The 23,276-nt window shown below is 43.9% G+C and overlaps 3 protein-coding genes across 9 annotated transcripts; 2 read left to right on the top strand and 1 right to left on the bottom strand.

The window, feature by feature from the left end:
• The first annotated feature begins 227 nt into the window (after positions 1–227).
• On the top strand, positions 228–3,054 carry gja2 (gap junction protein, alpha 2). Its single transcript, XM_029174379.3, has 2 exons — positions 228–472; positions 1,144–3,054. The coding sequence occupies exon 2, from the start codon at positions 1,187–1,189 to the stop codon at positions 2,255–2,257; it is 1,071 nt and encodes a 356-aa protein (XP_029030212.1). The 5' UTR covers positions 228–472; positions 1,144–1,186; the 3' UTR covers positions 2,258–3,054.
• Positions 3,055–4,484: 1,430 nt separating this feature from the next.
• Positions 4,485–16,902, bottom strand: tbc1d8b (TBC1 domain family member 8B). Of its 4 annotated transcripts, none has more exons than XM_055514645.1 (21): positions 16,635–16,902; positions 14,984–15,154; positions 14,663–14,781; positions 14,039–14,264; positions 13,365–13,605; positions 12,758–12,965; positions 12,506–12,673; positions 12,258–12,419; positions 11,865–12,015; positions 11,567–11,781; positions 11,188–11,305; positions 10,810–11,095; positions 10,603–10,732; positions 10,427–10,525; positions 10,285–10,353; positions 9,940–10,180; positions 9,803–9,868; positions 7,751–7,843; positions 7,550–7,597; positions 7,372–7,469; positions 4,485–7,256 (listed from the first exon to the last, which is right to left on the bottom strand). In XM_055514645.1, exons 1-21 carry the CDS (start codon positions 16,759–16,761, stop codon positions 6,825–6,827), a joined length of 3,468 nt encoding a protein of 1,155 aa, XP_055370620.1. In that variant the 5' UTR covers positions 16,762–16,902; the 3' UTR covers positions 4,485–6,824. The 4 variants fall into 4 exon arrangements, with proteins under 4 accessions (XP_055370620.1, XP_029029462.1, XP_055370621.1 ...); XM_029173629.3 differs by having other exon boundaries at positions 14,984–15,094; XM_055514646.1 differs by lacking the exon at positions 7,751–7,843.
• A 368-nt stretch (positions 16,903–17,270) lies between these two features.
• radx (RPA1 related single stranded DNA binding protein) lies at positions 17,271–22,976 on the top strand. 4 transcript variants are annotated; one of them, XM_029174699.3, is made up of 16 exons: positions 17,271–17,353; positions 17,825–18,385; positions 18,571–18,713; positions 18,784–18,976; positions 19,281–19,389; positions 19,551–19,651; positions 19,729–19,848; positions 19,932–20,027; positions 20,133–20,300; positions 20,650–20,807; positions 20,900–21,066; positions 21,183–21,230; positions 21,304–21,404; positions 21,517–21,753; positions 22,207–22,389; positions 22,471–22,976. In XM_029174699.3, exons 1-16 carry the CDS (start codon positions 17,329–17,331, stop codon positions 22,605–22,607), a joined length of 2,547 nt encoding a protein of 848 aa, XP_029030532.1. In that variant the 5' UTR covers positions 17,271–17,328; the 3' UTR covers positions 22,608–22,976. The 4 variants fall into 4 exon arrangements, with proteins under 4 accessions (XP_029030532.1, XP_029030531.1, XP_029030533.1 ...); XM_029174698.3 differs by having other exon boundaries at positions 17,321–18,385; positions 20,903–21,066; XM_029174700.3 differs by having other exon boundaries at positions 17,321–18,385; positions 20,900–21,048.
• The last annotated feature ends 300 nt before the right edge of the window (positions 22,977–23,276 follow it).

The following is a 23,276-nucleotide window of genomic DNA, read 5'->3' as shown; positions in this document are numbered from 1 at the left end:
CGCCCTATATCCTTCCCCGCAGGCATCGCTGCGAAGCATCTGAGCTTTTCCACGAGCAGCAGCTCCGGCTGAAGCGCCGAGCGACGGTTCAGGGTCCACACCTCGAGGGGTCAAATCACGGGGAGGACTGACAACACGGACACTCCCTCCGCCGGGAATTATATTTAGATCTCACCGACACAGACCTGCATCTCGACTCCTCAGCTGTCACTCAGTTCAACAGAAACACCTCTTAAGTGAGTTCTTCAGGAGACCTCCCTACAGGCTGTGCTGGTGGCGACTCCGGACCGGGGCTTATTCGCGGCGGGCACTGATCGGGTCAGTGGGAGGACAGCAGGCGGGATCATACGGGCTCCGTTCAGACGTCGTCTCGCCTGTTCAGTTCCCTCGGCGGTTGAGCCGACATGGCCTCACTGTGAACTGAAGAGGCTCCAAGGGTCTGCACTGGCCTGCAGGAGATGAACATTAGCAGGTAGGTCCTGCTAGATATCTATGGACAATGGCTCCATTAGCCTTTATCACATGTTAATCTTTATAATGTGTGAGCTATATGGAGGTCCACGGTCAGTGGACTTAAAACAGTTGCTGCTGCGGGAAAACCATTTTTAGGAAGCTCTGATTCCTCACTGACATTCGCTCTGCTTCTGCTCACTGATCCCTGATGAGTCCGGCCATTATTAAAGTTACCTTTTCTGCTATGCCATAACTCAGAAGCCCTGAAATCCACACTGGGAGCCTAATTCTGGAGTTGAGGTTCAATGCTGGGCAGTGTCACAAGACCCGAGCCGACTCGGCGTCGGGCCGGCCTGCTCCGGGGCTTCCTCTCGCACACAGCGAGCTGTGTCCCGGCCCGCTTTTATCGGCTCGGCTGCGGACCATGCAGCCTTTTCAACAAACACACAAACAGTGGATTCATGATCGACCACTGCTTCTGTTGGCAAAATTCCTGTTGGTTTTCTGAACCCCAGCCGCCTCGCAGTCTGCCCAGGGAACTGTGCTGTAATGTGCACGGCCTGAGTAAATGACACGGCGACGAGCTGACGATGCGGGTATTGAGCTTCACAGCTTCATTTGTTTGCTAAGCCCCGGTCCAGCTTGAGATTCTCCTTTCTACAATCATCACTGATACCTTGTGTTCTGCAGCCGCCTCTCCTGGTTTGGTCCACGAAGCGGAGTCTGAGCCGGCATGGCGGACTGGAACCTGCTCGGGAAGCTGCTGGAGAGCGCTCAGGAGCACTCCACCGTCGTGGGCAAGGTCTGGCTCACCGTGCTCTTCATCTTCCGCATCCTGGTGCTGGGCGCGGCGGCCGAGAAGGTGTGGGGCGACGAGCAGTCGGGCTTCACCTGCGACACCAAGCAGCCCGGTTGCCAGAACGTCTGCTACGACAGGACCTTCCCCATTTCCCACATCCGCTTCTGGGTGATGCAGATCATCTTCGTCTCCACGCCCACTCTCATCTACCTGGGCCACATCCTGCACCTGGTGCGCATGGAGGAGAAGGAGAAGCAGAAAGAAAAGGAGCCGGCTGCTCACGACGAAAAGCAGCAGCAGCTGCACGGCGGCAAGGCGAAGAAGGCGTCGGTCAAAGACAACCAGGGCCACGCGCGCCTGCAGGGAGCTCTGCTGCGGACATACGTGTTCAACATCATCTTCAAGACCCTGTTTGAAGTTGCCTTCATTGTAGCTCAGTACTTCCTGTACGGGTTCCAGCTCAAGCCCATGTACACCTGCGACCGCTGGCCGTGCCCCAACGTGGTGAACTGCTACATCTCGCGGCCCACTGAGAAGTCCATCTTCATCCTCTTCATGCTGGCGGTGGCCTGCTTGTCGCTGCTGCTCAACCTGGTGGAGATGTACCACCTGGGCTTCACCAAGTGCCACCAGGGCCTCCGCTACCGACGCTCCAAGACCCCACGCGAGGCTCCCAAGGACCGGATGGAGGCACCGGTGCCCTTCGTGCCGAGCTACAACTACTTCGGCGGACATCCCGCGGTGCCCGAGCGCTTCCCCGCGGACTCCAAGTACAGCGTGGCGGAGCCGAACCCGGCCTACAGCCCCTACAACAGCAAGGCCGTCTACAAGCAGAACAGAGACAACATGGCTGTGGAGCGAAAAGGCAAATCGGAGGGGGATGTGGGCAAGGAGAGGAAAATGTCCAGTCCCACGCTGGAGATGGTTGCAGAAAACCAGCGCAGGAACAGCCAGTCGAGCAAGAACAGCAACAGCAGAGGCAGGATGGACGACCTGCAGATTTAAAGACTCTCAACTCTGTGAAAAACGGAGGGAATTGAATGAATACGGGAAACGATTAGTGACAAAACAAGTGAGTGAACACAGAACAGTTCATGAATAGAGAGTGCACACTTACATTTTATGCCGAGAGCTTCAACCTCTTCCCTAATTATTATGTGGATGTGCAGCTAATGTGCTTTACAAATATATTTTGGTGGGCCCTTATTTGTAATAAGATAATATGAAGGTGGAGTAACACAACACACACTGTATTGTTATAGAGCCAGGCTTTAACATGGTGACATATAACTCTCAGATCAAATCGTGTTGTTGCCTGACCGCTTCCTCTTTTCTAAAGAGCCCTCACTGTTCCGTATTCACTCAATGGATTTGACATTGATACGTTTCCGTATTTTTCGGGCGATAACAAATACAGTTCTACTTCAGAATTTCTTGTTTACAAGTGACTTACTTCAAGAAAACTGTGAGATGCATGATGCATGCACAGGATTTCTTACTGCAGTTTAAAGAAGTGTGACGCGTGATGACAACTGTGGAGCATGAATTACTCCCCTCGGCAGGACCGCTTCCTCAAATGTGCTTTAAATATATGTTCTCTTAGTATTGTAAATACATAGGAACATGTTTGTTTGGATTTTCTTTTACAGTTCAGTAAACTGCATTTCTTTCTTGAGTGTCACAAACATTTCACAGACTTTTCAGTGCTGCTTTCAGCATAAATAAGCTACGTGTGAACGAGTATCTGGAAGCTGCACCAGCGCTGACAGTTAATGACTGTTAATAAACTGATAATAGCTCAACTTTAAAAAAGTTTGAATTTATTTTAAAAGTCTATCTGTGGAAAGCTTTGTGTTTCAGACATAACTTTCATGGTAATGTGCATTATCGGGCCTTTATTAGATACTTCTTAAATATGAATAATTTTCAATATTAAATGTAGTTTTTTTGCTAGTCTGAACCTTAACTGGCTGATAACAGCATCATGTGGACAACATGAACACACTGCTCTATCCATTCACATTCTTTTAACTGGACATTTGCAGTACTTGAGGGAAGAAATGATTGGATTTAGATCATCAACATCATCCTAAACTGTAATAACATGTTGTACTCGTGAAGACTGGCTGTTGCCTGGACACCACTGCCATACTATCTGCTCAGACCAGCATTGCTGCCCTGCTATTTTTTGACCTGACGCTGCCATGTAAACCACTTGGTTTCAACCAACTATAGTAAACGCGCACAGACCCAGCACGGTGTGGATGGATGCATTTCTTAAACACATACCATCAAAGCTTCAAAGGTTTCCCTAACTGCTGCTATAATTAGGCTCCGTGCATCTTTGGAGGAGCATTGTTGGTGCAATGGGGGGTTGGGGGTCCAAACTTTTTCTGCTTCATCAACAACAATAAGAAGTTGCTGCCAATAATCTGGAACGCCGGCAGTGCCTTGAAGACATGGGAGATGACGGTGCTTTAAAATAGACTGGTCATTGAACACAACATGCCAACACCAAATAAATCTGAGGTTAAGTTTAGTGGTGGTGGGACAGCTTGTTTCTGAGTGTTTCAGGCTCCATTACTTCCAGTGTTTCCTGCTGCGTCTTTACAGGAGGCTGAAAGCAGGTGACGTGTGTGAAGGTTATGAACCCAGCGATGCAACCGAATCTCTGCGCTGGTCTAGGTATGAGCGACACGCAGAGAGCCTCCGTCAGGCTGTAAATCAGACAGAGGACGCGTTTAAGGACGAGTCAACGAGGGGGACAGGTTACTGTTAATGGTGATGCATGAGCGGTCATTCCACAGAGGTGGTATTTTAATTGCTGCTGTGTGAGCACTAAGACTATAAGTGTCTGTGATGGCGGTGCCATTAGTTCACTCAGGATTTTCCCTCTACTACAAATAGTGATTCATTTAATTAATCAGCAAATGCCAGAGGAAAGAAAGCAGGATTTCACTATGAATTCAAAAACATTGGCATAACCTTCCAAAACCTTTAAGGTGGACGTTGTAAACTCCTGAAGTTTGTCATTTTTTCCCACATACTGTATTGCCCATTGATCCTTTTACTACATTTACTACACACAGCACCACAGAACTACTCCTGAAGTGCACCTGTTAGTGCACAGACATGATTGACAACCCGAGCAGAACCACACTGGGGTCACAGACGCACAGACAAGCACCAGGAATTTATAGACAAGAACAAACCAAACCTGAGATGTTGCTGATAGAATCGATCTCTTTATTCTGGTTTACGATTTATAGAAATTAAAGTTATAACCAGGCAAACAAAAAGACCTGTGCTGTGCATATTTTGCAAAAAGAAGCCTTCAATCAAAAGCTACAGTCCATCGAAAGACATTTACACATAAAAAGGAAGCAGCTGAAGCAGTATCCATGCCTACTGTACTGTATATACTCTTAATGCATAACACCAGCATGCCAGGGCCTGAACTTGACCAAGTTTCATCTCATCTCTGACAACAAAAGCAATTAAGAAGAAATCACCACTAAAAAGAATGTTGAGCATCAAAGGGTTGTTTTATCTTAAACACTGATGTGTTTCTCTTTTACAACAACTAATTATTCAAAGCAAAGTAACTATGAACCTGAAATAGACTAATAGTATGTTACCAGATACTATTTAACGTTGTCATCTGCATTTGAAAGTGATTTAATGAAGTTTGAAAATATTGCAAACGCAGCAGGAAACTGCAGCAGAGTGGATTATTTAAACGTTTGCAGTCAGTTACCACAGACTGACGCCCAGTCTTCTGACCCAGTATGGCTTCAAACTAAAGTTATTGATCGAGCTTTGGCTTTAAAGCATGTTGAGCAAAGATAAAAGGGGGTGATTCTGTATTTCACTTCAGAAAGTAGTTTGTCTTTAGTGTTTCCACATCACAAACCCTTATGATTGATCTGAAAATATAAAAAAAACAAGTACTGGAAAACAACGGGTAAGCTTCTAACAAGCTGCAAAGAAATCACAGAATTGCACTTAAAAGCATTTTTTTTCCTCTGCGAGCACAGATAAAGCTCCATACGACTGTGAAGTCAGCCTCTGGAGACAACAAGCAGCAGCTGAAGTGGTTGTGACCCCCTGGAATCCAATGCCTCCGAGAAACAGGCACATATCTACAGCTCATGCATGTCAACGCAACTGTGCAGATGATTCACTGGCATGGACACGAACGAAGAGGCACAAAATGCCCAGATGAGAACGAACCGAAACAGCTGCTTAGTCAAAGGCTAGCGTGATGTGGCAAATCCTGCAGCTACGCTACACATGCTCGATATTTACTTTTCAGACGGATTCATATTCTATATAACTCTACAATATACTTTTGTGTGTCCCGGGTCGAAAAAAATATCCCTTGTCATCCTCTTTTTATACAGATTGCACCCTGAGATTTGAGAAAACAAAATGTCCTTCAAAAAGGTTCAAACGTTGTCCACAACAGTCCATAAGCTCTAACGTTTTTCAATACAAGCCTCAAAAACACAACAATGAAATGACAAAGAGCTGAGCATTTAGCACGAATGCTACACTTACACCGGAGTAGAACATCCTACAGGCACAGGCACAGTAAGACGGACACAAGCAAACAATCACGCTGTGAGGTTCAGAAGCAGCAGATTCCCTCACGCTGTAGGATTCTAACTAGTTCAGTTATTTCTAGTATGATATAATATAATACTGTGACTGAGTAATGCTGCATTCTGTTAATCCAGCCGCACACGACCAATTAGATGTTAGTCTGTGTAGAAACGTATTCAGACATCCTGACTCAGTCAATCATGTGCATGTATGGCTTCTACCACTCGTTTACCACCACTGCGTCTGTAAATGCTGAATAAGCTGGTGTTTCTCCAAATAAGCCGACGTGTACGGGACACACTCACCAGGAGACGCTAAAGTCACAGAGCATTAACATTTACAGAGTGTGCCGTTCGAGCACTGGCTATTATTCTGAAAGACAGAGTCTATGCAGGAGGAGGCTGTCATTCGTCTAGGAGGTGTATTTTACCACATGAGAGAGAGCGAGCGCTGGAAGGACTCCTATGTCGTGTTTCTAAACAGACGACAGACAGTACATGAAGTCCCGTATATAACATGAAGCTATACTGCAGCGCTCCCAAATAGAATGCAAGCTGCATTTAAAACTATGAACAATCTTACACTACGCTAGAACCTATTTCTTCATGAGGCTTAAAATGCATAATTAGGTTTGACAAACGACAACTTAACATCTGCGAGGAGGTGTGTCGTGAAAATGCACTGAAGGTGTTGATCAGTGGACTCAGTACAGTGTTTACAGTGTCTTGAAGGTGTCTGCGCTTTATCTACTGTAGGTCAACACAATGTTCAGCGCCTGAACATCCATGCCACGCACACATATACACATATTGCATTGCAGAGGTCTCCTGTTTTTTTTTTACGTCACCTCAGTAGCAACTTCATCATCTGCCTCACCAAACCCCACGCCACATCCAAGAGAAAGGAAATTCATGGTGATTTTTAGGTTTGAATTAGAAGCAACGCATCAAGTCCCTCATGTACCTTCTCACTTATTCGCCTTTAACTTCAGCTGGGCAACCTTAGCTTGTTCCAGCTTAGTCTGGATGTCAACAGGCCTCTCGAAGAAACTGACTATAGCCGGCTCGTTGAGCAGAGACGCCAGGACCTGCTCGAAGGAGAACGACCACTCGGTGTGCAAGAGGTCGGGCCCCGCATCCTGACTGTTGTGGGAGCTGGGGGTGTCGGAGCCCTCCGGGGTGGTGGAGGACGCCTCCTCGTTTGAGGACTCGTCTGCAGCCGCGCTGCTGGCGGGCTTCGAGGACTCAGGGGGGCTGCTCGGCTCCTGCAGCCTCCGTCCCACCTCCTCCATCCTCAGCAGGAGGCTGGTCACGTGGGCCACGGCTCGATACAGACACTCCTCCTCTGGATCACCATGAAAGATGTTGTACAGGGTCTTGGAGAACTGGATGAATTGAGTCTGAGATAGAAAAAAATATAATATATATGAAAATACAGTAAATATATCACACAGGAAGATTTGTTTGGAAAATGTGCCTTAATCAATAAACACAACATAGACTGAATTACTGTACCTGATTAATTCGGGGCAGATCCTTGATGTTTTCCTCTTTCTTAAGAATTTCATTTTGCCATTGTTTCAAGTAGGCCTGCAGATCCACCTTTCCCCTTCCTGTCAAAATGTATATTATCACACCAAATTTTGGAAATATACTTTGTTGTGTCGATAGAATATAACTTTGTGACTCTTACCTCTTTCGGGGCTTTTCCTTATCACACCATCCTCCGGAAGATCAAATGCTGAGAAATATATGCAGCATGTGAGCAAACTGCACGGAGACATTCCTCACTAACAATGAACACTTACAAGACACAATTACCACAGGATTTAGGAGGGAAAGGGGAAAAGTGAAAGTGAAGATTTAAAGGGAAAGAAATAGTAAAGAGGCTAACCAGTGAGTCGACTCAAGTGAGAGGAGTCTTCAGTCACTGGAATAAAGTTCTGGATTCTTTGGTCCTTTAAGTGCAAAGGACTTCCTGTAAAAGCTAGAAGATACTGTCTATGAGTGAACTGAAAGGAGAGAGAAAGAGGTGAAGAGTTTGCTCAAAGAAAACAGATATGGATTTATCAATTCATTCTGAACAACAGACTGCCCCTTTGTATAACTTATAATAGCGTTTGTGTTGTGCATGTTGCAAGCTATTATTATCTTTCAAAATGTGTTCCAACATTCACTTGCAAATATAATTCCAGTTCCATAGTGAAACTGCAAAGACCTGGACGCTCTCATCATCTACAGTCCGTAGTTCATGCTGTCATCAAAAGATTCTGAGAATCTGGAGACGTCTCTGTTCACGGGGGACAAAGCCAAAACACACTATTTGAAGCCTGTGATCTTAGTCGCCTTCATTAAAAACAGGCACGGAGGCGGCTGTGACGGACGGCACTGCATGGGCTCAGCAGCACTTTCAAAACACCAATGTCTGCGACCAGAGTTATTCACGCCGTCCAAAAAATTCTAATTGAAGCTCTATCATGCAGAAAAACAGTCCATTTATGAGCATGATCCAAAACAATACTGCATATCCTCTGGGCCAAGACGCATTTAAAATGGCCTGAGGCAGAGTGGAAAACTGTTCTGTGGTCAGACAAATCAAAATCTCACATTCTTTTTTGAAACGATGGGCGCCACATCCTTCAGACTAAGGAGCTGAGGGATCCTCTGGATTGTGGTCAGGGCACAGTTTGGAAGCCTGCACACGTGATGTTGTGGTAGGACATCACCAGTGCTAATCGCTATGGCAACGAGCAGGAGCTGGAGCAGCAGATGCTTTAATCCCTCATACCTCCGGCCTCAGGTCTCGCGTCAAAAGAAGAAAAAGAGGGGTCGTAATGGAGCCAGCTTAGTTTCCCTGCCGCGAGCGACCAGCAGGTGAACAGACAGAGCCTGCTGTCACTGCAATGAACCATGTGCAAGTGACAGCTGATTGCTGCTGCTGCCCCTTTTGTCGTCGCATGCTCCAAGCCTGCACATCCGGCTGCACGTCAGAATTAACTGTGTGTTACATAAGCAGCACTTCCTGAGGACACATAAATGACTGTGACCTTTATTTAACAGACTACAATAATATTGTATATTGAAGAAATATTATTTTACATAATGTGTATGTCTAAATCCGTCACAACACAGCTGAGATCAGTGAGTAGGTCAGCCACACGGTGAACACAGCTGCTCCACTGTGTAGTTGGACTGAACACTGCAGACTCTCAGCTCTAAATAGCAGAGGAGTTATTTCCTTGATCATGGTGTTTGGTACAGTTCTGAAGCCTCCTCTTACGCACCAACACATGCTGTCAGGCTAAATCTACCATCTTGTTTGTTTGGACCTTGGTACCCAGACGGGACCTGTCCTTGGTGCTGACACTGCACACGCTTTGGTGCTGGATGTTCGCTGGCCTCGCACATCAAGTGAGCCGGTATTCATCTGCTAGCAACTAGTGGGTGACGCACTGAGCAGCTCGTTCCTACCATGGACTCCAGCCCACTGCAAAATGCCCTTACAGCTCTTTACACCCATTGTTGCCATGGCAAAGCTCTTTCACCCAACACAGACTATTCTTACCCCAGCCTTCACGCACGTACACACATCTCCTCATGCAGACAAAAGCCACGCACCCAGCCACTGCAGGCAGTGTGCAACTCAACAAATGCTGAGCAAGGCAATGGATAACGAAATGACACCTCAAATGTTTTCAACACGTTTTTTGGAGAAACCTTGACCTTTACAGAGTCCGTGCTACTGTGAATCTGAAGAATGTAAAGGCTCCTGCACAAAAACATTTCCTGTGCTTGACCATTGAACCTCCAACACTCTTCCATCCAAGCAAATGCATTGTGAAAGAAATAGGTCAGAGGTTGAAGACGGAGGTAAACAAACATAATCCTGCTTTAAGGTTTCCCGCGGGTTAAGGGTTTTAGGTGTCACATAATGAAACTCACTCACCTGGTGGAAGGTGCAGCTTGAAGAGGAATTTCAGCTTATGTGTGAAAGATCCACTGTACAAAGTATCTGAGGAGAAAGAGCAACAGTGAGGATACGGAGTTGAACAGCTACATCTGTTGAGGGTGTTGAGAACTTACCGAGGGCACAGCAGAACTCCTTGAAGTTGACGAGGCCGTCCTGGTTCTCGTCGATCAGGCGGAAGACCCAGAGGGAGAGGGTGCACTTGGTGGTGCAGAACGCCCAGGGCTCCAGCAGAGAGAAGAGCGTGCTGAACTGCTGGAACGCCAGCTGGTACTGCTCCAGGTAGGCTAGACTGGGGTCATGGTGGAGTAAAGCTGGACTCTGCATCGTCCAGTAGCAGCTGAGGAAATGCTGCCTCTAAAAAGAACAAAAAGAAAACACTAAGCTGAGTTGGCGAATGCCACTTAAAAGGTTTTGCCATTTAAAGGATGTAAGATGATGGCATTTCGATTTTGACCTACTTTGAACAAATTGTAAAGGTCGTCCAGGTGTGAGGGATTTAATCTGGCTTCTTGGGACACCACCCGAATCTGGAGACACATCATTTGTAGTTTATGTTCTCTGAATTTACAGGCTTTTTCTGTGGAGCCTATTGATACTTACAACATTTTGTTTGGTTGTATCCTCCAGCGTCTGGATCACATACAGTTTATTTCTTTTTCGTGAACGTTCAACTTCCTCTGAACGAATATTTCCATATTTCTGTAAAGAATAATTTGTCAAATCATACTTATCGCAGATAATGCTGAATCAGCTGTAACAGTTAAATCTCGCAATACCTCATAGGCCTCTCGGATCAGTTCACTGATGTCCACCTTTAAGTGGGATGCTTTATCATTATTGCCCACTGGGGCTTGTTGTACTGTCGGAGGCAATGGGCTGTCTCTGTTTGTCACGCTGTCAAAGAATCTAAAACAGAAAAACACACACATTCATTTACACTGTAGCAGCGTTTTAAATGCTGATTTGCTCGTGTGCACACAGACTTGCTGAGTATGGTGACGGCCTCTGCATCGTCGTGACAGCTGATCAGAGCTTCCATGTTGTAGTCCAGGACGGCCAGGCCAAGCTGAAGGATGGCTTTGATGCCGTCATAGAAAAAACAGTCCACCACATTCACGGCGCTCTCTATTGGCAGGACACTGATGAAGAGAGTGAGGAACCAGGACAAGGACACGGATGAAAAGAAGCTCAGGTCGGTCATGTGGTCCACGAGCTGCGGGAGGTTTTCTCGTATCAAGTCCTCGAATACCGCCTGGTCGACCAAAGCGCCTAAAGGAAAAGCAACACATGAATATTACATTCATTAATGAACATTTCCAGCAGAAACACTGTTAGAACGACATCCTTTGATGGAGCTTTACCAATAATTCGGCGGTTAAAGTAATCTGGCAGCATCCTCTCACAGACAGCTACTAAGAGCCAGAAAGCCTCCTCTTCTTTAGCGTAGAGCAGGAGAACTGAGGTGAGAATGTTCATAGCCTGAGCAGGAAGGAGGACATGGTTAAACAAAAAAAAAGAAAGTTAGCTTTATGTCTGAAGTGAATGCACCGGAACGTTACTGTGCAATTATTTGTACACCAATGACAACACAAAGAAGAAAGTCACAAACTGTACACAGTCACGGTAAATGGAGACAGAATAATTATGCAAGCACGTTGCCTTCCTGGTTAATGTGTCTGCGAGTGCTGTGCACAATAATTAGCCAGTGACTCCTTCAGGAATACGAAATACTAAAGCTACCTGGCAGTAGCCGATTTTAGGGTTCCTGTATGCGTAAGCAGTGAGGACTCTGCGCAGAGCCGAGATCCCCGTGTCGCTCTGAAAAGCAGGATGCTCTGGCAGAGAGCGGTGCAGGTCTCTCTCGATCTCGTCTGTAGCCAGCGTGCTGGTGCCCAGAGACTGTTCAACGAGCTCCGTGTAATATCCGGGGTGAGTGGCCATGTCGTTGACAGCTCCTGCGGAGTCAGAGCCGGTCAGTGCGGAACCAATGACGCAGCGATGCCAAAGCTGTTTTCTGTTATTTATGCTAAGTGGGCACCTGAAAAAAGCATCCACAGCTCCCCCCTCAAAGCCTCAGGGACACCGCGAACAATCAGGTCTCGTGTCTTCCTGGTGAAGAACATACTGGTTCCCCGTCCGTACTCAGAGAAGTGAATGTTCCAAGACTGTTCCTTCATCTTTTCTTTAAGCTTAAAACAAAGATAAAATACATTTCAGCGTTACTTTTTACATATTGAAGTGCTCCCAAATTGTGTTGTATTGATTCAGTTTTATTGAGGTGCACTCTTAAAGCGATTTCACACCTACTTGTACACCCACACCCAACAGAAGTCAGAATGGCATGTGTTACGTTACATCAAGGTAATCGACTCCTGTTTCTACACAAAGCTAGTGAAACCTGTGCGTGCTTCATTTGCAGCCTGGCATTTACCATTTTGGGGTCAAGGTTTTCGACATCCTGGGGGTGGAACACAGTCATGAGTGCCTCTGTGCTCACAGCCTTGCTGCAGTCCTTCTGTCCAACCATCAGCGTTACGTCCTCTGGATTGTCCTCAAAATGATTTATGAGAGACTGACACTCCCCCCGAATGGCCTTGGCAACACACACGTTTACATTTTTAAACATCACAACCGCTGCAAACTACAGCGAACAGCGAAGCGGCGTTTAAAACGTACTACCTCGGATGAAGCAGAGTGCTGTGGGCTGGCGCTGATCCCACATCTGCTCCGGATTGTGTTGGCAAGTCGCTGGTAGTCCCGCACCTCGGAGAAGCGCAGAGCCCTCTTCCCACGCACACACACTGTTAGAGCCCGGCTGCCGGAGTCTGGCTTCTCAACATTAACGATCTGAAAGGGAGGATGGTTGGCGGAGGTGGGCTTTTCATCACTATGCAGGGTGGGCAGCATAGGACATGTTTATGTAGACTTTACCTCACGCATGGGAATGATGACATGGCACTGGCTTCCGTCCTGACTGGCAAAACACAGGTAGTTTTCGGACAGACAGATCTTGCCAAGTGTGTTAAAGTGGCTGAAGGGCACCCACAGGAAACTCTCGTGCACCTCCAAAAGGTTTTCCTCCCTGGGAAGCCTGAAAAACGCCCGGAACTGCTCGCTCTTGGCGTGGGCTTCCAGACCCCTGCGGGAGAAGCAAAGCAAATATTGATGCAAGCAAAACACGGTGTTTAAGTTGTTTGCAGTTTGTTTGCATGCAGTTACAACAGCCTCATTTTGTGCACTTAAGGGTCATCTTTCTTATCAGTGTATTATGGGCCACAACTTTATTTCAGTATCTGTAGTACAGTACATATATCTCTACACTCTATAAACTCCTAGTGGATATACATGTGGTGTATTTAAACAAGTACAGCGGTAGGTTTACTCAAACACCTGAACCAGTGTTATCTTCTATGACCTAACTTGCACTCAGTGACAGTTCATTTATTGGACTCAAGTCAGTTTGTTTACTCTGGTTCTCCGGGTTGGCAGCCGGCAGTAACTGGATCATGTAAAGCTGCGAAGCGTGGCAGACACTCACCTCTTGGTGATTTGCAGGGGGTCGGAGAGTGCCGGCTGCCTCTGGAAGGCCTCTTTATCAAAAAGGCGCTTGATGGAGTAGTCAGCCAGCTGTTCCATGATAACAAAGGTTTCATTAAGGTGCAGCAGCATGGAGAAGTAGTGATCCTCCCCGTGAGCCAGGACATGGATGCTCTCGGTGAGAATAACATTAGAGGTTTTCTCCAACCTCCAGATCTCATCCCAGGAGATCACAAGTTTCACTGCAGGGTCATTACAAGAAATGAAAGCGAAATCAATCATTAATCCCCAAAAGACATAAAAACTGATTTTAAAGAATAGGTTTTATGATTATTGTGGAATTCTGATTTCTCTGTGTACAGTTTCTCATTAATTAAAATAGATGAAATGCTTTGCTTTAAGAACTCACTAAGGAATATGACTAAGAACTGCAGACAGCAAAAAAATTAAATGGTTTTCTTTGGAGAAAAGGCTCAAAATGTCACTTCATGTCATGAGTCATTTATTAGGCACACTGTTGTTCAAGGCTGCCTTGTGTTGTAGGTCAGATGTAATGTTGTTTTTCTTCAAATTTTGGCAGCTGCCATTAGCAAGAGCTATTTTATAATGAAAAACTGCTCAAGCCATATTCCTTTCAGGCCAGAGTGATTAACAAATGGAACAGATGTGGCTTACCCTCGGCTCCCAGCAGGTAGGAATAAAAGCACAGGAAGTTTGTGCTGAGGTAGAGCCAGCCCTGGCATGGTACTTTGCCTTTCCAGTAGCTACATGAGTAATATGTGACCAGCTTTTCCTCTGGTGGCAGCTCAAACCACTTCTCAAACCTCAAAAGAGCTTCTCTAAACTTCTCGGGATCATCCTCTAGCACCAGGGAAGTCTTTCCTTCCTCAGCAATAAGACCCTAACAAATGAAACAGAGAGGGTTACTGCAGACAGTAATAACAGAACAAAGCCTCGTTTTAAAGCTACTCTTATTTATATCAACCACAGAACAGGAAAGAAATTAATTTGTGTAATGAAGAAGAAGCTGCTTTTGCTGACAGACCCACGTGTTAGTATTATTTACTGGGTGACATGTCAGATCACTTCTAAAATGTTGCTGTGTCTGCGACATATGTAATAAATGAAGGTTTGTTTGTGCTGCCCACAAATGGCTAAATATCAGTAACTGCAGAATGATTAACTTTTAAGAGATGCCAATAACATACAATGTACTTTGAAGTGTTACAACAGCATTTAAGAGGGTATCTATTTATCTGTGTGGGATGTTCTGACTACCCACTTAAATCTGGGTCTTACTCTAATCTTGCCCTGTACAAAGCTGGTGATGTCTTCACTGGAATCAAAAACAGAGAGTGTCCTCATGATGTTCTGCTGCAGCCAATCCCAGTGCTGAACAATCTCCTCTTTGGTAACACCTAACCAAACATCAGCAGTGACACAAATTACAAAAAACTGTTCAAACGACTAACAGCTGATTCTCACATTAAAGTTGCTGGGATCTACTGCATTCATTATCAATATTTGATGCTAACTGAATTCAAATGTGATTTACGTACAATTAAAACTTTTAAAAAGCAATTCATGTCTGAGAATTTAAATAGAAATGCAGTGACATACCACATGCTATTGACCAGTACACCTGTGAGTCTGGAGTGTGGTGGAGAATGCGGTAGGGAGCAACTTTAGACGTTGAGTCCAGCACAGTATCCAGTGTTCCCACAAGGAGGCCTGCAACAATCAGCATGATTGAACACATTCTTCCAGATACCTTCACACATGCAGCATCTCCTAAAATCAGAATATCATAAAAGTATGCTATAAATCAAAAGAAACTCTTCAAAAGGTCATTTGTTACTTATTAAATAACTACTGATGTGCTGTGTTTACTCATACAGAACAAGCTGGTAGAAGAAAGTTTCATCAATCTTAAATAAATCAGTGACTGCCCAGTGCACTGTATTATTAAATCTTTAAGAATTGTGTCATACTGACAGTGGGAATTAATGGCACCCTCCATGCTGGAGCTGCACAGCTAAAATTAGCTCAATCTCTTACTTTGAAAATGAACATCTCTCTTATACGCCCTCCATGCATAATTAACAAGGTTGCAGTGAAACCACGCTCATGCTCTGCATCAGCTGTATACTGGCCTGTCAGCTGAGCATGGATCAGCTTTCAATGTTAGTGAGCTTCTATCGTTGTAAAAGCTTCAAACCATGATTCGTAAGATTTGCGTTTTCATCAGTGTAAAACAACGTCCCACGGCAGAGGACAGACTTTTACAACATAAATAATTCCTTAGACACACATAAAGCTCCAGTGCTTGACAGCACTTTGAGTGTGGAATGCAATGTATCATCAGGTAGTATTTAACCTACACTATCATTAAACCAGGCAGCAGGACATCGACCATTTCGTCCTCAGCTAAAACACCATTAATTAACATCAGTTATCGATTCATTACTTTACAGCTGTCACACTGTGGCACATGGTTAGAAACAGTAGGTTACAATCAATGGTGATGTTGAAGTGCTTTTTAAAGTCCCAACTATGTAAAGATTTGTCATGCAATTACTTGGCTCACATCATCATAAGTGACACTCGCTGGGGTTCAGCTGGTGCTGAAGGCATGAGGGTGAACAAAGGTTAAAAAGAGAATGCTGCATTTTACTCACTGCAAAAATAGGAAGTGGAAGCGTTATTCTGTTCCAATGAGGATCTACTAAACATTAAATCAAGATCAGTCAAGTCTATTTTACCTGGTGGCGTGTATGTATCTATAATTTACTGTTAAAGCTGAAGCCTTTTTCACAGTCTGACAACTCCAATAAGCATCAGTGTCTCCACAAAGGCGCGGAGGCATTTGTTTTCCAGGGAGCATCCGTCCCTGATACGGCACTGACGTTACAGATTCAACAGCTTCATTTCCAGCCCCAGTCACAGACTTTTTAACCTCTGTGTCCGCTCTGCGCCGTCACAAACACTTAACAAACCAGATGTGCCAGATGTATTGACACGTCGCGCACCCAGCGCGTGTCCTGGAAACCAGCGCGTGTCATTCGGTCATTTTTGCTTATACCTGTTGCAATAAACATATGTTCTCCGGGAACTGAGGAAGCGCCGCCCTGTACATGGCAGACGGCACGTTAGCCAAGCAAACGTATGGCGCGCTAACTGCACTGCACGTTAGCTTTAGCGCGGTTCACTGAGGCTCAGTGACTGTGGTGCACCTGCGGGGAGTTGGTAAGAACATAAGCGCTTACGTTACCTGTCAAGCCGCCACCTCCTTCTCCGTACCCCCGTCTCCTTTGCAACACGAAATACTCATTATCCTTCTCGGTGACCCACAATTTGAACGCGTTTTTCAGTAGAATCTCTTCGGGTTTGAGCCACATGTTTCAAATGTCATGGAGGTTTCTATCAAATGCACCTGACATGTCACGGTTACCTGTCTCGAGCCCCAAAAACAAACCCGTGGACATTTGTTTGTGTCTGGAGCCCTACCTTCCCACGTCGACAAGAAAGCTGGCAGCGTTACAAGGCATTATGGGATTGTAGTTCTGGACCTAGGGGAGGTCCTTCGACGCTTATTCGAAAATCAGAGTGAAAAAGCTGAATAAATTGTCAGATTTATACTACTTGTAAGGTATTGGTATTTCTTATGTTCATATTGCTTGTGTGCTAAAACCAACATCAGCCCTTGAAATAATTCAATATTTGAACAATTATAAAGTGAAAATGACATATGCCATACTTATGTACGGTGACTGGTTTATAAGAAGCAACAATTTAATGTATTTTGTAAAGTCTATTTGACTATAAGGTTTTTGTTTTAATTCTGAAAAGTGGAAGTCTAATTAAATGATTTAACCGTTTTAATTCAAAAGGTGGCAACAATCTTACAAAACGATGCCGGCTGCAAAATAACTCAGTAGAAGAAGAAGAACCTCGCCGTCGCCTCAATGACGTCATTTCAAACCGACCACGGTCAGTTCAGCGCGTAATTTCAAAACAAGTCTGGTCTGTGTTAATTAAACGTTTCGTTTCGGGGTCACATTAACATATAGAGGTTAAGGTTGTATATAGAGCGGAACTGGCTGTTTTTGTGCTCGTTGTGGCAAATTGTGACGCAATGAAACAGCAAGAGGATTGTTTGTCCATTAGCCTGAGTTAACGGAAATATTATTGGAAAGTAACTTTATCATTCTCTCGGTACCAAACTTCAATTATTAACTCGATGATGCCTTTGCGTCTATTCAGATATCACTCTGTGTAGGTATGAACGGGTGTAGGAAACTTGCTAACACTATCTAGAAAATTAGCGTGTGATTTAGCCAAGCAGCTAACTAACGTTTAGCTGAAGTGTCTGTTTGTTGACATCAGTGTCACAGTGGCTAGGATGTAAACAGTAAACTGTATAGTCCACAATGGATAATAGTTCGTCTTCTTCTTCGTTAGTGCCTGGTGTTTCTGAAGCATCCTTTCTGCAGAGGACGCTGGAGAGATTGTCCTTTACCCAGTCTCTGAAATTAAAACTAGAGGAGGCGGCTCCCGTCGCTGTCATTGCCCTTCAGAGATATTTATCTGAGCATAGTGAGGGTCAGCAGCAGCTCGACAGCTACAGCTACGATGTGACGGTCACCGACGGAGTCTGGCGGGCTAAATGTTTCATTCACCATAGTTTAAACCACTTCGTGCACACAAATACCCTGAGGACTGGGGCGGACGTTCGCATCACTCAGTGTTGTTTTGTGTACAACGAGCGGAGACTGGGACATGGTTACATTTGCATTGAAGACCTTAGTTGCGGCTCAGAGAGATCCGCTCTCCTGGCCCATATAAGCGACGTTTGTTCACTGCCCATGCTGACTAAACATGGCATGGAAAGGAGCTTGGTGTTGCAAAGTGACGTCCCCCTTCAACTCAGCCGCAAACACTACCTGTCTCTCTGGAACAACGACGCCCCGGAGGGAGACGTTTGGGTGACAGGGGCTCCCTCGTCTGACGCGGTGCTGGACGGTGAGATAATGTCGCTCACTGATAGAACTACATCCTTTTATTGAATTTCTTGGCTAATACAACTCTAATTGGAATAAATCCACATTTAAAATGAACGCGCTTTTGTAGTTAATTGGACTTCAATGGCAATAATACAAGACATAACAGATAAAGGAGCATTTTCCGCAATGTTTTTTTTCCAACAGTGTCTAAGATCACTCTTATTTGTAGTCTGGAGTCATGCTTCAGAAATGCAAGCAAACCCCTCTCCCTCCTAGTGAAGATAATGCACAAATCCAGGCTAAGGTATTATGGGAAGTTTGGACTGAAGATTGATTACCCCTTCCAGGTAAGTTAGTCAGACCTCAGAATTTTCTTCTTACATTTTCAGTGTTGCTCAGTCCTGCTCTGCATCTTAGGCATACTTTGAGGTCGCTGATCAGAGTGGCATGATGTCCCTTGTGCTTTGGAATGAGCTTTGTCCAGAGTTTTATCAGAGACTCAGTGTAGGTACAGTTTTGTACCTCCAGAATTACACCCTAAAGCAGAGTTACTCAAACCGGTCACGCCCACAAATGGATCATCACCGAATGAAGATCTTTAACTCTGTAGGTATGTACATAACTCTGTATAAGAGCATTATGTTGTCAGAGATTTGTGCTATACAATACATGAATGCCCAATAAAGTAATCAGATGTGTCCATCTTTTAAACATTCCACCTATCATTCATTTTTTTTAACTTCAGATTTTAAGGGGAGGTGGCGTCACATTGTATTTATGAGTTGTGATAATGGGATTTAGGAAAAAAAATCTAGTTCTATTATATTTCTTGTGATTTTTTTGCTATATCCTAAAGGACTAATGAAATAAAAGTATTGCTCACACTTTTTGCATACTATATGTCATTTTCCAAGAAATCTGCCTGAACTCTCGCAACCCACCTTCAGTCATTACTGTGATCTCTCCAAAGAGTGTCTTGCCACAGTGGGGCCTGCCAGAGGTTTCCTACCAGTTCACCACCAGGTAAAAAGCTCTCATTGTTTATTACTTGCTGTTTTGTTGTCTTTTATCTTGTGCTATTTACCTGTTTTCTTGCAAAACGTTTCTTTTGGTTTAATCTTTCTAATATCTCACGTTTTTATTATTTGAGTTTTCTTTTCAATTGTTTGGGATGTTTTTTACAGGTCAGAATTGGACAAATTAACCAACAATTCAGCATGTGATATTATTGGTTTGGTAACATTTGTTGGTCGGGTTGAAAGAGTCAAGAATAAAGGGAGTAAGGGTAAGAAGACAGAAGGAGCCCTGTAAATCTTTTTTAATTTTCACTCTAATTAGTGATTGATTACCTTCATCTCTTAGGCCCAGAAAAATACTGGACATATCGCTGGGTTCATGCAATTGATGGAACATCTAACCATCCTTTTATCTTGGAGATTTTTTCCTCCTCTCAAACGGAAATTTTCAGCCGTATATGTCCAAGTGAGTCAGTTCATTTCCTACACAGCAGCTCTGCTGCCACATTAGTATTTTCATTTCTTATTTAATAGTCATATTGTTTTCAGTGACCTACCTGGTTTGCACTCAGATGAGGGTTTGTCAAGTGGAAGGTTCGTTGTCTTACCTCACAAGCAGCTGTGAAACTGAGATTTTCATCACTGGTTGGTACAATAATGACCTTATAATCTACATACAGTGTACTGTATTTAGTGACAGTGTTTCTCAATGAGTTGGGAGCTTAACGGGTTATTATGTGTCACTGCAAGGCTACCACAAGCGTCAGCCATATGTGAATGACCACAAAGTAAAGACTTTCATCCAGTGGACCAAGACTCTAAAGGACAATATTGTCCTCCAGAAGACCGCTGTTGGTGGCCATTATTGCTATCCCCACCCTCCACCAGTATTTACACAATCAATAACAGATTCCTCAGGTGAGAGAAAAACTCCTCACAGGTAACAAGTTAACACGATATTTAAATTGGATGTTGAGAGGCATTTGTTTTTCTTGTCAGTCAAATCTGGGTCAGCATTCACCCACTGTTCAGCACAAAATAATTAATGATTAATCATTTCTGCTGTACAGTTACGTGGGCTGTGTCTTAATGCTTGCCTCACCATGACAAGCACAATATTTGGACAGTTCTATTTCATGCTCTACAGTAGATTTTAATTTTTAAAAGCTCCAGGACAACACAGGCTTGACACCCAGTAAAGGTGACATGGTTTATTTGTTTGTGTGCGGTTTAGTTATTTTAATAGGACACTTTGCTCAACTTTTAGCACCCGTTCCACTGGTTGCTGCTGCTGACTTGAAGAAGGAGTTAGAAAGCCTACAATACAGGGAACATAAAAAAGTGGCAATTCAAGGGCAGATTACTGCATTGCGGTACATGAAAATCCCGAACTCAAACGATTCCCAAGCAGCAGTGCAGAAAAAGGTAGAACAGCATCAACACCACAACATAATGTCAAAGCATCTTTCCAAGAGCAGCGAGTAGTAGTACATTGAATAAAACCAACTGTTTTTCAGCAGGTGCCACATGTTTCTATTGACATATGTGGACAAGCTGTTCAAGACACATACGATCATCTGTCAACTGGGCAGACCTTGGAGCAGCCATCAACAACTTACCCTGAGAAAGTCTCAACTAGTAGAAGCAAAAGGAGAATTCAGACACGGTGTGATTTGACAGAGTTGTGAGTTTTCTATTGAATTGTCATATAGGACTAGCAACAGTATATTCCAAACCAAGTTTAAAACCTACATTTGATTCAATAAATGAAATTTAACATAATGTTGACATGTCTTTTAGAAAAGCCACACAGTCCTTGTTGAGTTGTGATGATGTTCCAGCAAAAAGGTAAAAAGGATTCAATTGGTGTACATCACTAATTTACAGAACCTTTCTGAGCTTGTTTGACTCGTTCTTACAGAAGAGTAGGACACAAACACACAGAGGAAGAGCAGGAGCACAGAGAAAAGCAGTGTGACTCTGAATCAGACGAGGTTCATGAATGGGAAAATCCAACTCAAGGTAAATTACTAAAGTTACTTTATTGTATGCAACTGATGTCTCTCACTCTCTGTTCAACTTTCATTTCACAGTTGTGTTTTTGATACATTCCACATGTGTTTGCTTCCATCAGACTCTAGTGTTTTGTATTGGGAAAGCAGCAACTGGCTACAGCAAAAACAGGACGTGTCTGAACATTTGACTCAAGGTGGTCTGTACCACGACAGCATCTCTCAGAAGTTCACGTCGGATGAGAAGAATGCTCTCCTTCAGTGGTGTAACCTTCAGCCAACACGCTGGACACCACAGCACAACACTGACCCCATCCCACCTGGACCTTGTCCAGGTTATTATAAAGTTACAATATTAGGTAAGTACATATTTAATTAGTAATAGTATGTTTAATTAGCTTAGTGAGTCAAAACAATCCTACATATTGTATTTAAATGTTGTTATTGAGGTAGGCATCGTGTTTGCCCTTCTTCAGTAACACCGTCTCAAGTGGTCACAAATTGCTGCCTTTTTCACCTGGAACTGACCTTTTATATTTTGTGACCTGCTATCACCGCTGAGTCACTCACTCAGTGAGCGGTCACATTTAGAAATTTATGCAGCCATGTATTATTAAGGTGAACATTCTTTATTTAATAATCAGAGGTGGAATCAAAATAAGCTCATGCATATTGCCAAATTCACAGGCTGTAATCTACATGGGCTGAAAAACAACTTGTGATTAAAATGGCCTAAAGCCTCAAACAGACCTGTGTTTTCTTTGTTGTCATGTAAATGAATTTTTGCACCTACCTTTGAATTTCCTTGCCAGGAATAAACAAGCAAATAGCTGTTGATGCTGCTTACCTACCTGTGGTGAGCTCAGATGAACCCAGGGCAGTGGGTCTTCGTGACGATCCCCATGGCAACACAATGGTGTCCTGCCTTTCATCTGGCTTTCTCTGCCCTCTGGGTGACACAGCCAGCCACAGTGATCCAGCTCTGCCTCAGCCAGGTAGCACCCATGTCAGGAAGCAGCATTGTTCTAGTCTTTCATTACATCATATTGGGGCTCACTCAGTGTTTTGTCTTGCAGAGGAGATCTTGGCAACCGCCAGTGAGCTGGAAGATGCACATGTTGTGTGTGTTTTGGACATTTGTCATCTGGGTGAAGATAAAGTAGAAGTCCTGATCAGTAAGTTGTACAGAGTGACTCACATGTCTCTCGACTAGGAGGTGCAGAAGAGCATATGTTCACACCTATGAGAACATTCTGTAAATATTGTCAGCATAAATGGATCATGTGATTTGGTATTTTTGATAGTGTGAGCAAGAAGAACTCAACTTTATCACATTGTGATACCTTTAAAGTTTTGTACCATAAATGTAACATAACACTGTAAACTGTGCTTTAATCTTTTGGTTAATGGAAGTAGTTTATAGTTATAACTGAAATGCATAAAGATGTGGGTTTTCTTACAATTAGAATTTAACCCTATATTCACTGTGACTGACAGATGCACTTAATATTTTTTTTTAAAATGACCCTGAGGCACAATGAATTAAAAGTAGTACTTTAAGTACTAGTGTCCTATTTCCATATCCACTGATCTGTTGTGTTTTCATTTACTGACAGTATTGTTTTTAGTCTTTTTCATTTTTCAAGTACGGCTGAGAAAGAGTAGCGACATAAGTAATATTCTGAGTAAACAATACTCAGAATAACAAAAATATTTATTTTCAAATATTTCACAATATCCAGGCTGATTTATAAATAATTCAGTATAATGTAATTAAGAGATATTTTATGTAAACGTTATTTGTTAATTTATTTTAAAACAATATGAACAATATTTTTAAAGCTTATTTTGATGGTAAATACAGACAAAAACAAGTCATACA

This window comes from Betta splendens, chromosome 14, assembly GCF_900634795.4.
Source record: "Betta splendens chromosome 14, fBetSpl5.4, whole genome shotgun sequence".
NCBI classification, from domain to species: domain Eukaryota; kingdom Metazoa; phylum Chordata; class Actinopteri; order Anabantiformes; family Osphronemidae; genus Betta; species Betta splendens.
Note: the sequence above shows the minus strand (reverse complement) of the source record. Positions and strands in the feature narration are given on the sequence as shown.